The 17,368-nt window shown below is 40.6% G+C and overlaps 1 protein-coding gene across 1 annotated transcript in view; it reads right to left on the bottom strand.

The window, feature by feature from the left end:
• Nucleotides 1–17,368, bottom strand: part of MAP2 (microtubule associated protein 2) — a 602,201-nt gene that overhangs the window by 133,889 nt on the left and 450,944 nt on the right. Inside the window, exon 7 of the mRNA XM_030210839.1 lies at nt 7,538–7,651. Within this exon, the coding sequence (XP_030066699.1) occupies nt 7,538–7,651 (114 nt within the window). The remainder of the gene's footprint in view (nt 1–7,537; nt 7,652–17,368) is intronic.

Genomic DNA, 17,368 nt, shown 5'->3' with positions numbered 1-17,368 from the left:
CAAGTAGACCACTATTTAGGTGCTATTTTATAAAGACACACAGCTGCGTATGTGTCTTTACAAAATAGTACAGTATACAGCAGAAACTGAGCTTACATTTATACCTATTCAAGAACAGGTACAGTTGCCAGTGCCTAGATTATTTAAGCTTTCACATTATCGGATTATATAATTTATAAGGTAGAGATGAAGATGAAGCTGGTTGCAATTCTTGGTGGACAGACATATTATGTTCTAGCACAACAGACTGCTGGGCATCCCATGGGAAATTTTGCACTGGGGTGACTATTGGATTGATACTCTTTAGAGAGGAAATCTGCTTGGCTGGCCTCAAGACTGAAGGGTTCCCACACATTGGATGTTCTTGCAACAGTCCTCAAAGATATTCAAACAGAACTTGGCATCAGATGAAAAACTGTTAGAACAACAACAGACAATGATTCCAACTTTATGAAAGCCTTCTCTGTAATTGGACAGCATAACGATGATAACGAAGCTGAAGATGCAAGTGATGAGTTATACAGCACTATTTCTAATGCAGACGATAATGACAATGATGATGATAAAGCATGCTTTGCTATACAGAAGTCAAGTGTTTCAGACAGAGATTCCTTTGATCAAAACCTGCAGACCCTGTCAGAAGACATCAGTAGTTTTTCAACCTAGTCTGCTCTGAAGGAACTTTTTATTAGACTAAACACTCTACTTCCTACCAGTACAGTTGTTGAACACTTTTTCAGTTGTGCTGGATTACTGACTCACAAGCACACTCATATGAGTGATAAGTTATTTTCAAAATTTAGTGGACTGAATTTTAAAGCAATACAGATGTTGGGCTAAAAATGTTAATAATAGTTGTATTCATTGTAGTTGTGGTATTTTTACGTTTTACTCAAAAAGTATTATATTAGGCAACTTTTACTTTCGCTTAAGTACATTTTTTTGTGTTCTTCACTATACTTTTTACTTTTTAAGTATTTAACATATATATTTATTTTTTACTGTTACTTAAGTACTTTGGCTTCATACTTTGAACAACACTGTTTAAAATCCATCTGTTTCTCTCAAATGTACTGTTTGTAAGGCAATTTAAATATACCTCTTAGTACATCAAAGGTATTCTCATTATTCTAACTTTTTGGAGTTTACACACATGTCCTCAAAGTCTGTAAGCGCTCTGAAGCAAGAAATGTGAATACCAAGCAGCCTATTTACCAAGGGCTCTTTTTATTAAGCAGTGGTAAACCCAATGCGGGCTTACTGCTCGCTATACAGGAAGTACCGCCGGGCTACCGCAGCAGCCCGGCGGTACTTCCCACCCCTAGCACACCGTCATTTCCAGTGCTACAAAAATGTATTTATTTTTGTAGCACCGGAGTGCTGCGTGCTGCCCAGTTACCGCCAGGTTAATGTGGGAGCCCTTACCGCTCCCACCAAAATGGCTACGCATGAAGTGCTTTACTTGCCGTCCGGCCATTTCCTGTAGGAAAGCGAGACTTCCCTTTTACAGCTGTGGTAAAAGGGGGCGCACATGTAAAGCATGTGCCGACGCCAGCACTGGCCCCCTTTTGCCGCAGCTTGGTAAAAGGGGCCTAAAGGTATTCTCCCATTTTATGGCTATGGAAAAAATACACAGGGTTTAAAACTGAGTAAGATAGACAGTCAAAGAAAAACACAAAAGAGGAGAACGGGGAAGGAAAAAACAAACAAACAACAACAACAACAAAAGTGGTGCATAGGTTTTCATAACCCTCCAACACCAGCCACATCCACTCACCTGCACTATCAGAAATTTGTGAATAAGTAAGCATTTAGCATGTTACCTTTAAGAAATCTCAAAATATGAAATAGCTTATGCATATATTTATTGCCAACTGCAGTCTGTAACCTGCTTCTGCTACTAGGTATCTAGCCATTAGCCATTCATCGTGGACTGTAATCAGCAGTGACATTAATGAGAATGAATCAGCAAATACAAAACTAGCTCAGTATTCATACTAAGCCTTCCAAATCACACCAAAACTTTTTGGAATAGCATTACAATTTTATATTTCAAAATCTGCTGCCTTCTCATTGATCTGATTTAATAACTTCCCTACAAGTAAGGATGTCATATTCTTTTACCTAGAGATCTAGGGCTAGATTCTATATATAGTGCTTGAAAAAAGCTCATGTAAATTTAGTCACTACCATTTGTGCCTGAATTTATGCACAAAGCCTCCATATTCTAGAACTACGCATGTAACTAAAAACTACACCCCCAATCCACCCCAAAATGCCCAAGACCCTCCCATTTCTGCACCCCCTTTTTTGGGGCTTGCGTAAAAAATAGGCGCGGATCTCTTTATGCGCATACGTTCTAATTAAAATCTAATTAGTGCCAATAATTGCTTGTTAAAAAGCCAATTATTGGCACTACTTGGCTCTTTATGTAATTAAATTGAACGCACAAATTCAGCATGCGCCCAAATTTGCGCAGATTTTTACATTTTGGGGGCAAGTGACCTTATAACAGCATCATATTTGCTTGTCTGTCCATTCCAATGGTGCTGTTAGGTTTTCTCTTTAAAAACTTTGAACTATTCATTCAAATTAGTATGACAAAACACCTAGGGACCAACTGTTCACACTTCACAACCTTTCTTTTTATTTCCTATAGGGTTAACAGGCTGTTTCAGTTCACTTGAAATCTTGTGGAAACCAGAGCACTTTGTGATTTATTTATTTCTCCAAGCTGAAGAGCCCTAGCTGCTTTAGCCTTTCCTCATAGGGAAGTCCCCTTTATCATTTTCATCGCCCTTCACTGTACTTTTTCTAATTCCACTAAGGGCCTCTTTTAGTAAGGCGCACTAGCGTTTTTAGCGCGTGCTAATATTTAGAGTGTGCTAAATGTTAGAGACATCAATAGGAATAAATGGACATCTCTAACATTTAGCGTGCCCTAAATATTAGCGTATGCTAAAAACGCTAGCAAGCCTTAGTAAAAGAGGCCCTATATCTTTTTTGAGATACGGCAACCAGAATTGCACACAATATTCGAGGTGCGGTTGTACCATGGAGCGATACAAGGGCACTATAACATCCTCATTTTTGTTTTCCATTCCTTTCCTAATAATACCTAACATTCTATTTGCTTTCTTAGCCGCCGCAGCACACAGAGCAGAGGGTTTCAACGTATCATCAACGATGACGCCTAGATCCCTTTCCCAGTCGGTGACTCCTAATGTGGAACCTTTCCATAACTATAATTCGGGTTCCTCTTTCCCACATGCATCACTTTGCACTTGCTCACATTAAATGTCATCTGCCATTTAGATGCCCAGTCTCCTAGTCTCATAAGGTCCTCTTGTATTTTTTCATAATCCTCTTGTGATTTAACAATTTTGAATAGCATCATTTTAAGTTTTGTTTTTTTTAACACACTGCAGAAGTAAACCCAAGTACAAAGTATTACAATAGTCCAACATATTCATCAAAAGAGCATGCACATCCATCTGCAAATACTGTACATCTAAAAATGGCTTCAATTGTTTAATCAGCTTTGACTTAAAAAAACTGTTTTAATTATATTTGAAATATGTCTTTGTCCAGTACCAAAGCAAAATGAAAAAAGCAGATCACACAAGGAAAAGTCCATTTGGAAATGGCTTTATTCACGTGAGGTATAAAAGTACACAATGCGCCTGACACTGGCCGTGTTCCACCAATGCAAGGGCTGCATCAGGGGCTATGGTAGCTAATAAATGACATAAAACCAAATTATTATAAACTTAAAAATACATAAATACTAAAGCATACCACAACATGTACATTTATGTATTTTTAAGACAGCTGGATTACTTTGATTCCTTAATCACTGATTTACTTAAAACAGCAGTTACACTGATTGCAACATGTGTAGAACATGGCAGTGTGTATTTTGATGCAACTTCAACTGTGGTTATCATGTCCAACTGGCATTAACAGTTTTGCATTGGTTGCCTTTAGAGGTACTGTTGTGTTTGGGTCCAAACTATTTACTGGGTGAGAATTAGATGACAAATTCCACCTCATATGCTGCGCTCTTGAAAAGAAAAGTTTTTAGATGTGGCTACCAGTCACTGTACACCTGATGGAGATGAGAAATAGGGGCCCAATATAAAAAAAAAAAAACTGTTCCTACATTTAGGAACCCTTTGACTATGCTGTGGTAAGTATTAATGCATGCTTAGTTAAAAATCTAATACAAGGTAATCACCTGGCACTATGCATGTACAGATGGTGAATATACATCACCCAAACTTCCGTTCAGTCATATATATGTCCATGGACCCGAATAATTTTCAACTAAGTGTATGCATACGTTTTGTTTTTGAAAATGTTCTTGTACCCACACAGGGAAAAGTATATATGTATTATTTACATACGTACCGAGCTAAACAGTTACACTCTTAGGGGGTTATTTTATTTTTTTATTACATTTGTACCTCGCACTTTCCCACTCATAGCAGGTTCAATGCGGCTTACATATTATATACAGGTACTTATTTGTACCTGGGGCAATGGAGGGTTAAGTGACTTGCCCAGAGTCACAAGGAGCTGCCTGTGCCTGCAGTAGGAATTGAACCCAGTTCTCCAGGACCAAAGTCCACCACTCTAACCACTAGGCCACTCCTCCACTCTAAAAAGTTTTTTAACTATGCATATTTTATAAAGAATACAAAGGGCTCCTGTTGGCATGATAAAACTTATATTAGAGGGAATATCATGTTTATTTAAAATTTACTTTGCCCTATGGGAAAGCCTTCAGCTCAGCTTAGAATCTAAAAACACAGATTAAAAAAAGGAATGCAAGAAGGAAGAGAAAGGGCAACGATAAGTGGGAGAAAAGGGGTGGAACTACAAATCAAGTACAGCAACTACATAAAATACATCAACCCTTCAGACGTGTGGTTCCTAGGTAAGAAAAGCCTTTTACTGAGCTATCAGCACTACAATAGTCATTGGTCCAAAATCTCAATCAAAAATGTATAATATATTTATTTCAAGACCCAATCATCACCAAAAGATATTCTATTACTTTTAACTAAAAGTACTGGAGATTACTATGTTTCAAACAGTAGAAGGGAGGAGGGGATGCAGAACCAACACCCATTTTTATAAAGACAACACATGGATGTATGGGCTTTTATACAATATGCTCCAAGAAACAAGCACCATAGTGTACAAATGTTACTGCCCAAAGTTACATCTGATCAGAGGAAGGTGCAAATTTCTGCATGTATTCTGTGCAAGTATGCCTCTGTTCCTCGCAACTCTTCAGTACGCTACTAGCTCACAAACCAAAGGGATGCAAATACTTCTCAGTCTTCTTCCTCCTTTTGCCTCTACAACTCTAGCCAGAGCACCAACAGAGGATCCAGAGTAGAGAAAGAAGCAACCTGATTCTTCAGAATGGAACTTGTTTGTGTTGTGTCAATTAATGCCATCCTCCAAGTGTCCAAGTTAGGTGCTTTTTATAGAACAGCGCTTAATGCCGGGAATCATGACTACATTTAGGCTTGACCATTTACATCAACGAAACCTTGATGTAAATCTGATGCAGATGCTCTTTATTCTATAACAATGCCTATAAATTAAAGGAACACCCCTGATCCGCCCATGACCCTCCCATGGCTATGCCCTCTTTTATGGACCCGTGTGTAAATTTGAATTAAATCCAATTAGCATCAATAATTTCTTGTTAAATCTCAATTATCAGCACTAATTGGCTTGTTATTCAATTAAATTATGTGCATAAATTGGATATGCACCCAAATTTGCAAGCACAATATTTAGCAACTTATTGAATTCGGGGGATAAAGTACAATATTCTACAAGATACACATGTCAGTGAGAGTCCCACCCAGACTCCTCCCATGATATGTGCATAATTACAGAATTCCATATAGGCAGATATTTGGCATTTCACACGTGTATGTTCACATCAGAACTGGGTATTCTGAATGTAAATGTTAGTGCCCACTTTATAGAATTGCCTTGTTTGTGCATCCATTTCCTCTATCACTTCCAAGTCAATCTTTTCCAGCTCTGTCTTGTCTTTCCCCCGCCCCACAACTGAGTCCATCTCTAATATGCCCCCAAAGCAATCTCCTCTGAAATGTTACTCAACTACTGCTGTTCCCCTCTCTCATTCCTTCCTATGTCACTTGCTGCTGCCTGGTACCCACATTCTTTCCAGCCACTCCTATGGTACAACTGCCATGGTACTACATTGGCCCCCAAAGCAGAATGCAGCCAAGGTTGCAGCACTCAGTGTTGCCACCATGACACCAAACGCCCCTACTGCTACCATGGAACAGTGTTCCTTACCATTTCTACCTTTTGTCAGCAAACCTGAAAACAGTCTATCTCTGCTGGTGCTGTTGCTGTCCCATCTCCCAGTATGACAGCCTCTCTCAGTATAATGCATTGTTCTCATCATACATGACTGATGCTTCTGCTTTTCATGAAACCCGAACTGGTACTGTGACCCCACAGTGCAACATGGGGTCACTGTGACCCCACAGTGCAACATGGTCCAAAGCAGTAACTTGTCCATTATAATAATACTCATTTTTTTTGGTCTGTCCAGAAACATGAGCGGCTGCAGTACCAGAAGTGGCCATAAGGTTTCAATATCTTCTATTAGAATTAGCAGTAAAAGCAATGACCACAATGTGTCAGTGTTTCTTCCTGACAGCCACCAACTTAATAGTATCACAATAAATAGATTGTAGCATTTCAGCATCCACAACTAGTACTATTAGTACTTTGTTTACCACCGTCATCATTTCCATGACTAAAGGGATTTTCATACAATTCCAGTCCCATAAATACTTAATAGTAATCTTCCTGTAGTCCCATGAAATGCCTATAATCTTGACATACCAGTTTTTTTCTTACAAAATATGAAGTTTCAAAAACAATTTTCTGTGAAATAATAATTACATGTAACTTAGTACTAAACCATCATAATTTTCCCCAGCATAATATCTAATAACATCACTATACTCAATACCACCAGCCTCACTGTACCCATCACAGCCACAAATTCCACTGCTATAGCTCTCATGACCATGGCTAGCGTTACACTCAAAACGTCCTCTATTTGCACTACTGTATCATAGAAACACAGAAAATGACAGTAGAGAGAAATCATAAGGTCTATTCAGTCTGCCCATCCATACCAACTTTTTAAGTTCTACAAACCCTTCCTCACCCTTAGAGATCCTCTGTGCTTGTTCTATGCTTTCTTGAATTTATATGTAGTCCTCATCTCCACTTCCTCTGATGTAAGGCCTTTCTGTGCATCCACCACCCTTTCCATAAAAGAATATTCGTTAGATTACCACCATAACTTCATCCAGCGTGACTGGCACTGTCATGATTTCGACTCTAATGAACTGACCGCCATGATCATCAATCACCACAGTGTCACATCTCTGTGTCCTCTTCCACTAAAACAACCGTATTCACTCCTCCATCTCCTCCACTCTTTGGAACTTGTTGGCTTTACCTAAAGGCAGTTTTCCAGGCTGATCTTTGTGCTGGGCTTCTTTCTCTTGTTCACCTTTCAGGACTGCTACGGCCTCGGCTGTTACTACTTGGACTATTCTTGCAGATACCTCCTCTGTGATAGCAGCAGAAGCAATAACAAAACAAGCAGACAAAAAAGCATTATGAGGGTTGTAAAACACATGCATACTGACGTTCCTACATGGAATCTTCACTACTGAGTCTGAAATGTGGATTTTAGATTTATTATTCACCTTGCTCTAAATCCAAGCGTGAGGTGAGTTACACATTCAGGTATGCGAGTTATTTCATTGCTCAAACTAGTTTATAAATCTAGCTGTACCTGAGGTAATGGAGGGTGAAGTGACTTGCCCAAGGTCATACAGAATGTCAGAAAAGTAGCTTTTGAACCCAGATTTGCAAACCACTTCTCTAACCACTGAGCCGCTCCTCCACTTACAAGCAGTAGCATCAACCATCAATGCTTCTCAGAGTTTGCTCTATCACTAGTTGAACTAGGCATCTTCCTATGGTGGCAGCAGGAGAGCAGCATCTCCTCTCCCTTTCCCTCCCCCGTTCTGTGCACACCATTTCCCCCCATTTCTCATCAGACCTGGGCTGAAGTTGCAATCAGAGTTGCTGCCTTGTGCGAGACCATTAAACACAGACCCCCACTCAATTGTTGTAGCATCCTGCCCTCCCTACTGGACATGAACTCTTGTGATGAGGGGAGGGCGGAATGTGGCAGTGAGTGTGTGGGCCTTTGTTTAAAGGCTATGCTGGGTCTGACTGCAACTTCGGCCCAGGTCTGGCAAGATGAAGGGCAGCAGCAGTGAAGAGGAAGGGAAGAGGGGACGATGCTGCCCACCTGGGTTGAAGGTAGGGAGGGGAAGGAGGATGCTGGCCAGCTAGTTTGGAGGATAGGGAGAAGAAGGAGGAAGCCGGACTAGAGGGGGTAAAGCCTTGAGCTACCCGGGGGGGGGGGGGGGGCACAGTTTGTACTAAATGGTACCTATAACATTAGTGCTGAAAAAATAGCGCTTGGTGCTATTTTAAAAATGCTGCTTAAATTTAGGTGCTGTTTATAGAATAGCATTTAACGCTGGGAACCACAACTACATTTAGGCATGACCATTTATAGCAATGAAACCTTGGTTTAAATCCCCATGTCTAACCACATAAATTAAAGGAACACCCCTGATCCGCCTATGACCCTCCCTTGGCTGTGCCCTCTTTTTGGATCCATGAGTAAATTCCCGTGTCTAAATTTATATGCGTAAATTTTAACTAAATCCAATTAGCACCAATAATTGCTTGTTAAAATGTCAATTATTGGCACTGATTGGCTTATTATTTTTAGCAACTTTTATAGAATTTGGGGGTTTGTAGTACATTAATACCTTTCACACGGGGGGGGGGGGGGGACTGGCACATTTCCAAACTAAAAGTCTACACATACCTCTGCTTTGATAATTATCCTAGGGAATTTATGTGCTTTCATTTAAACCTGCTCTTTACCACACACACATTTTCTGGGATAATTTGCATGCATAAACATGTATTTTCAAAAATATATGCATAAATGCAAACCTTTCCCCAATTTCACCCCTAAGAATGCCTCCACTCAGTTCAGATAAAGTTGAACATCTACAGGATGTACACAACTAACAAAGTGATATCGGACATGCAATTTTATAAGCACCGATTTCCAGGTATATAGAGCTACTTTACATGCAGAGATAGCTTTCAAAATTGCCCTCCATGGATCCAATCTATCTACTTATATTTTTCTGCTCCCCTATAGAGAGACATATTTCATAAAATGAGCATATTTATTCCAGTAAATAATGAATGCAGACATGCAGCTCTTCAAATGAAAGGTATGTGGGATCAATGCTGAGCCTTACCATGCTAAAGCTAAAGCAGAAGACAAAATGTATAAGCAATGTAAGACCTACTTTTCTAATTATCCACCTACCTTATCATTACCCATTCTCTGCCCCTCATCACACCATCTCCATCCTTCCCCCACCAATTCCCTATCTAACCAGCTACTCTTCGCTCCCTAGCTACCCACCTCAGCTAGCCAGCTAATACCCTCCCCCCTCAACTACCCTTAGCTATCGCACACCAGCCAGGAAGTTGTAAAGCTCTCCCTTCCCCTCCAAAGCCTACTAGCCACTCCTCCCAGCTATTGCCCCAGCTAGCCTGTCATCCCCTCTAGCCACAATTTCCCCATTTAGCCAGCCCTAGTCAGCCCACCAACCACCTTGCAGCCTCCCCATCTAGCCATGTATTCCTCTCTACCAGCTCTGTTGATGCACTTCCTAGACTCCCCAAACTTCCACGTCTATCTCATAAGATTTAAGACACCAAGAGCAGTGTGGAAATTTTTGCACCACTTGCCTCAAACTCTTTGAGAGCTGCATGTTGCAGATAAGATGTAAACTCTTGGCAACAGTAGTGGCAGCAGCTCTAGCAGGAAACAAAATTGGGACACAAAATTCCCAGGAACCATAGGTAGTTTTCTAGTTTCCCATGGTTACTTGTTCGGTCCTGTTTTATCAGAACAGCCAGAAATGGAAAGGACTTCAAGAAATGGTACAATGTCAGTCAAAAAATGTTTATGCTGATTAAAAATACCCTTTCCCACAAAAGTTGGACATTATTGAGTATACATATATGAAAATAATCTCAGGTATCCACCATACCATTCAGGAGGTGATAAGAGGATATACCAGGGTTGGCAGATAACAATCTTAAACACATCAGTATAATAGATGTAAACTGCAGTTCTGCATGTTTCAATTAGAATCCTTTCAGCAGAGTCCCTTGGGGAGGATTACATTCTGTGGTTTTGTAATGCGGTTATTATCTGATTATGCAGTTACATTGTGGTATCAGTATTTAGAGAAGACTATTTTAGAAGCCTTTTGTGGCACTTAGATCTGTAAATAGAGACATTTATATGTGTAAATGCCTTATACACAAACAGCGACTTACATGTGTAGATCCGCAGCACACAAAGTTTTTAAGGGGGTATGTTGTGGACACATTTTGGGGTGGGCTTGAAAAGTATGCATGCAATGGCAATACATGCATGCCTTACATAATCTAGATGTTAGCATTTATACCAGTCCATGGCACAAATAAGAGGCAGCCAACTGCTAGTTTGGACCTGGGAATGGGACTTGATATACAACCTTTCTGTGTTTTTTGTAACTTCATTCAAAGCGGTGCTTATTTTGTACCTAGGAGCTACAGTGGGAATCAAACCCAGTTACCCAGGATCAAAGTCCAGACTTGACGGTTTCTTTTTCCTACCTAGACAACCTATGCAAAACCAGACATAAGCGCATAAGCACCGCCATACTGGGAAAAGATCAAGGGTCCATCAAGCCCAGCATCCTGTCTCTGACAGTGGCCAATCCAGGCTTCAAGAACCCGGCAACACCCCCCCCCCCCCAAAAAAAAAAAAAAAAAAACTTAATTCTTTAAATTGTACCTAGTACAAATAATAAATGACTTCACTGATTGTGAGTTGCAGGTATGAGTGATCAGAAGACTTCAGCTTGCTTTAATGTAAAGTATAGGGTATTTCAGGCTTTTGAAGATACGTAAGCGCATTTTTTAATAATATTGACGCGATCTGCCTAGCTGATATTTTTGGTTCTGTCCCTGCTGTTTGCCATTGCTGTTTTCTGTTCTCCTCAAAGTTTTTTTTTCTTGTTTTTTTGCTTGCAATGTGCCATAGTAGAGTCTTTTTCTAACTAATGATGGCTTGGTGGATTGAGTTGCTAATTTAAGGGTACCTCTTGATTGGCTGAGGTCTTTTTTTCTCCACTTTGGGCCAGATGCACTAAATCTAACGAGCCATTAAAGAACAAGTAGTAAACCCTGGCATGCACTAACAGCCATTTTATGAGGACGGTAGCAGCTAACAAAAACGGAATGCAGATGAGCAAATTATGTAGAAACCCTATTGTAATGAGATGCACTAAGCTTTTCCGATTGCCTTAACGCTGGAAACTCTGAGAGGTCTGTACCTCTCGTTGGGGCTGCGCGGGATCGAAAACTGATGAAAAACCGCTATAATAATCATTCCATACCCAGCCGCAATAATAAAAAAAGTGCAGTTGAGGCCAGCCATCGGAAAAAGGCATCCATTTTCGCCGCCATTCCGCCCCCCCCGCCGCAATATTTTAAAAAAGTGCAGTTGAGGCCGGCCACTGAGAAAAGGCGCCTGTTTTCACCGTCATTCATCTCCGCAATAATAAAGAACGTATTTTTTGGCCGTACTTCACTCAGCTGAGAGACCTACACAAGTACATGAGTAATGCCACACTGGGAAAAGACCAAAGGTCCATCGAGCCCAGCATCCTGTCCATGACAGCGGCCAATCCAGGCCAAGGGCACCTGGCAAGCTTCCCAAATGTACAGACATTCTATACATGTTATTCCTGGAATTGTGGATTTTTCCCAAGTCCATTTAGTAGTGGTTTATTGGCTTGTCCTTTAGGAAACCGTCTAACCCCTTTTTAAACTCTGCTAAGCTAACTGCCTTCACCACGTTCTCCGGCAACGAATTCCAGAGTTTAATTATGCGTTGGGTGAAGAAAACTTTTCTCCGGTTTTAAATGTACTACACTGTAGTTTCATCGCAAGCCCCCTAGTCCTAGTATTTTTGGAAAGCGTGAACAGACGCTTCATATCCACCTGTTCCACTCCACTCAATATTTTATATACCTCTATCATGTCTCCCCTCAGCCGTCTTTTCCCCAAGCTGAAAAGCCCTAGCCTCCTTAGTCTTTCTTCATAGGGAAGTCGTCCTATCCCTGCTATCATTTTAGTCACCCTTCGCTGCACCTTTTCCAATTCTACTATATCTTTCTTGAGATGCGGTGACCAGAATTGAACACAATACTCAAGGTGCGGTCGCACCATGGAGCGATACAACGGCATTATTATTATTATTATTATTTTAACATCCTCACACCTGTTTTCCATACCTTTCCTAATAATACCCAACATTCTATTCGCTTTCCTAGCCGCAGCAGCACACTGAGCAGAAGGTTTCAGTGTATTATTGACGACGACACACAGATCCCTTTCTTAGTCCGTAACTTCTGAGCGTTTAGCTCAGCTAAAGGTGCTGTGATTGGCTCAGAGACTTCCTGGTCTCTCAGCTGTGAAGCACTGCAAAAAAACCCCCATTTTTATTATTAAAAAAGGGGGAAATGGCCGGCCATTTAAAAAAAACGTCCATTTTGGCCCCTTGCAATAATAAAAATGTCTTTTCTGGCAGTGCTTCACTCAGCTCAGATACCAGGAAGTCTCTGAGCCAATCACAGCGCGTTTAGCTCAGCTAAAAGCGCTGTGATTGGCTCAGAGACTTCCTGGTCTCTCAGCTGTGAAGCACTGCCAAAAAAGACGTTTTTATTATTAAAAAGGGGGGGAATGACGGTCCGGATGACCGGCCATCCAAAAAAAAACATCCATTTTGGCAGTTATTCCCCCCTTGCAATAGTAAAAACTTTTTTTTTGTAGTGCTTCACAGCTGAGAGACCAGGAAGTCTCTGAGTCAATCATAGCGTGTTTAGCCAAGCTAAACGTGTTGTGATTGGCTCAGAGGCTTCCTGGTATCTGAGCTGAGTGAAGCACTGCCAGAAAAGATGTTTTTATTATTGCAAGGGGCCAAAATGGACATTATTTTTTTATGGCCAGCCATTCCCCCCCCCCCCTTTTTTTCAATAATAAAAACGTCTTTTTGGGCAGTGCTTCACAGCTGAGAGACCAGGAAGTCTCTGAGCCAATCACAGCGCCTTTAGCCAAGCTAAACGCACTGTGATTGGCTCAGAGACTTCCAGGTCTCTCAGCTGAATGAAGCACAGCCAAAAAAACATTCTTTATTATTGCGGAGGTGAATGACAGCAAAAACAGACGCCTTTTCTCGGTGGCCAGCCTCAACTTCACTTTTGTTTTTATTATTGCGGCAGGGGGGGGTGAGCGGCGCAGCGTCTTCGGGCGGCACAGGGAGGCGTATTTGGCATGCGCAGAGCAGCCAGCATAACGCTTTACTGCTCTGCGCATGCTTGACCGGCCGATTCTCCGACTGTTTTAAGAAGGAATAGAGAATGCAAGTGAGCTACAACGAGTAGCTCATTTGTATTCCCTTTCCTTGATGCATAGCCGTTCCCTACTGATTCGCTATGGAATTTGGTACGAAATGGCTCTAACGACGACTTTAGTGCATCTTGGCCCTTGGCAGTTGTTGTATTGGGAGAAGTGAATCTGCATGAGGATATTTTAGAAACATTTAATGTGAGTTTTCTGGTATTTAGTTTCTAGCTCGAGTGTATTTAAATAATTATGTGGGTTGTTTTCTAATCATTTAGGATTAAATTCTGTAAAAGCTTAGCGCTATTCTAAAAACGGTGCTCAAAGTTAGGTGCTGTGTTTAGCGCTAGGATCCGTGACTGCTTTTAGGCACAAGCATTTACACCAAATGAACCCTGGTGTGAATCCTCATACCTCTATGGCAGCTTGCATAAATTGTGGGAACACCTTTGATCCACTCATAACACTCCCATGGCCACACACCCTTTTGGAGCCGTGTGTAAAATTTACACGTGGATCTGGGTATGTAAATATGCATATGTAAATTAATGCCAATTAGCACTGATAATTTATTTATTATTTATTTATTTTGCTGCATTTGTATCCCACATTTTCCCACCTATTTGCAGGCTCAATGTGGCTTACATTATGTTGCAATGGCATCATCATTAACAAAGTAAGTGGTTTAGCATACTGTTACAATTAATGTTCAAGAATATTAGGTAAATAAGGTAAATAACATGATTATACATAACATGTAAGTAGGAGCAGATTAAGGTGCAATATTCGATAATGATACTATGATAAAATAATCAAATTTAAGGATCAATAATAGTTGGTTCTGGTATAGATTAGGAATCAAATCATTAAGAAGGATAATTTTTGTAAGTCTCTTTGAACAGGTGCGTCTTCAGTAACTTCCGGAAGGTTGTCAAGTCATGCGTTGTTTTTATAGTATTCAATAGTTTATTCCAGGATTGTGTACAGAGGTAGGCGAAGCTAGATGCATGTATTGACTTGTAATTAAGTCCTCTGCAATTGGGGTAATGGAGGTTTAGGAAAGTGCGTGATGAACTTTTGGTATTTCGTGATGGCAAGTCAATTAGGTCTGACATGTATGATGGGGCTTCGCCATGAATAATTTTGAGAGTCAAGGTGCAGGTTTTAAATACAATTCGATCTTTTAATGGAAGCCAATGTAATTTTTCTCTAAGGGGTGTGGCACTTTCATATTTCGCCTTGCCGAATATGTCTGGCCGCAGTGTTCTGGGCAGTCTGGAGTTTCTTTATGGTTTGCACTTTGCATCTTATGTAAATTGAATTGCAATAGTCCAGATGGCTCAGAACCAGTGATTGCACCAGTTTGCGGAATAACCCCCTTGGGAAAAAAAGGTTTCACTCTTTTAAGCTTCCACATTGCATGAACATTTTCTTTGTAACATTTTTCACATGGCAATCTAGGGTAACATTTCGGTCAATGGTAACACCCAGGAGCTTAAGGGTATCCGCAACAGGAAGAGTGTGGCTTGGTGTGTTTATCTTGGTATAATTAATCTTATTATACTGCGATGAAAGGATGAGACATTGCGTCTTTTCTGCATTAAGTTTAAGCTGGAATGCATCAGCCCATGAATTCAAAATTTGGAAACTGTTATTAATTTTATCTGCAATTTCTGATAATTTGTTTTTAAACAAAATATATATCGTAACGTCGTCAGCATAAATATACGGGTTTAGGCCTTGGTTGGATAGTGAGCTGGCCAGTGGTAACATCATTAAGTTAAAGAGAATCGGTGAAAGCAACGATCCCTGAGGCACTCCACATCCAGGTCTCCATGGTGGTGATATGATCGATTTAGATATCACTTGATATGTTCTTGCAGTTAGGAAGTTGTGAAACCAGTCCAGTACATTTCCGCTGATTCCGCTGAATTGATAGTTAGGGCCCAATTATCAGTGCTAATTGGCTTGCTATTCAATTAAATTGCATATACAAATTGGGTGCACTGCCCCTCCATATTTGCATGTACAATTTAGAGTGCCATTTATACAATTTTGGGATGTTCCCATAATAAAATCCTATATGGGAATGTTGGGCACTAATGGGTTAATCTTGCTTCTGCAATTATAGTTCTACTCAATATATTCATTCATGTCATTTGAACACCTCTATGAAACCATCTGCAAAGGAGGCAGGTAAACAGATTACGCATGTTAGAGCCTTCTCAGTCTTTGAACTGGGATCCAGAATTCTTTATTGGATGAGTTAATGTCCATGACAGACTTGTTATTTTGTAAACAGGTTAAAGTTTTTTTTTTATTTTTTAGGCATTTGATCTTGATAATTTTAATTGAATTCTATAGTAATGTGATTATTTTGGATTGCTTTTATGTATGTTTTTTGTACAAACATAGTTGTTCATGGATTTTCGTGTTTTAAAAAGATTTTTGTGTTCATCCGTAAGTTGCACAGAATCTTGAGATGTGCGGCATAGAAATTTTTTAACTAAGTAAATAAAACAGAGGTAGTTTTTGTTTTAGATTCAGTTGATAATTAAAGCAACAAAATCATTACTAGTCTACTATAAGATTCTATGAAGACATCAATATGTAGAGTTTCAGAACACTACTCCAGATTAGCCTCTCCCTTCCCTGTGAATCTAAGGAAATCAATGCAATGATGGACTGATATGTCTCAGAGCCCCATATAACACAGCACTTAAACATTTAACACATGAACAAGAATTAAGTGGAAGAAAGGCAAGGGATGAAGACATAATGAATGGTGAACACTTTTCATTACAAACATGTAAAACTGTAAGAAAAAAATGTACTGGGACAACAAAAGACCTGTAATTAAGATCCAAAGAGTAAGACATACAGCCATAAAAGAGAGCAGTTGATAATTTGAACAATCTAGCTAGAAGGTCACTGTCTCTTCTAGTCTGCATTCCTTGATACTCTTACCTACTGTTTATCCCTTCTGAGACAGATTTGAGAAAAGATGACTGGAACAAAGAAAAACAATAGAGGTAGACCAATGCAATTCCAACCAGAGGAAACAATTTATTGGTAATTAAAAATATGTGACATACAAAGAGGGGCATAATCGAAAGGGACGCCCAAGTTTTGTTGAGGACATCCTCGCAAAACATCCCCATGGAGGGAGGGAGGGAACCCGTATTATCGAAACAAGATGGACGTCCATCTTTCATTTCGATAATACGGTCGTCCATAGAGATGATCATCCCTAGACTTGGTCGTTTCTGATTTTCGGCGATAATGGAAACCAAGGACGACCATCTCAGAAACGACAAAATGCAAGCCCTTTGGTCGTGGGAGGAGCCAGCATTTCTAGTGCACTGGTCCCCCTGACATGCCAGGACACCAACCGGGCACCCTAAGGGGCACTGCAGTGGACTTCATAAATTGCTCCCAGGAACATAGCTCCCTTACCTTGTGTGCTGAGCCCCCCCCCCAAAACCCACTACATACAACTGTACACATGGGTGTAGTTTGGGGGGCGATGGGGGCATTGCCACCCCAAATGCAGGGCCGGCGCAAGGCAGCTCTCCGACGGTCCCTCCTTCCCGCCCTCAGCTCCCCGAGGGAGAGCCCTCCTCTCCGTTCCTTCCCCCCGTGCGTTTAACCCTTTTACTTTCAGGCGCAGCGACGGCAGTAAAGACAACACAGCAGGCTCGCCTCCAGCTTCTCC

The sequence above is a fragment of the Microcaecilia unicolor genome, chromosome 7 (genome assembly GCF_901765095.1).
Source record: "Microcaecilia unicolor chromosome 7, aMicUni1.1, whole genome shotgun sequence".
NCBI lineage: Eukaryota > Metazoa > Chordata > Amphibia > Gymnophiona > Siphonopidae > Microcaecilia > Microcaecilia unicolor.
Note: the sequence above shows the minus strand (reverse complement) of the source record. Positions and strands in the feature narration are given on the sequence as shown.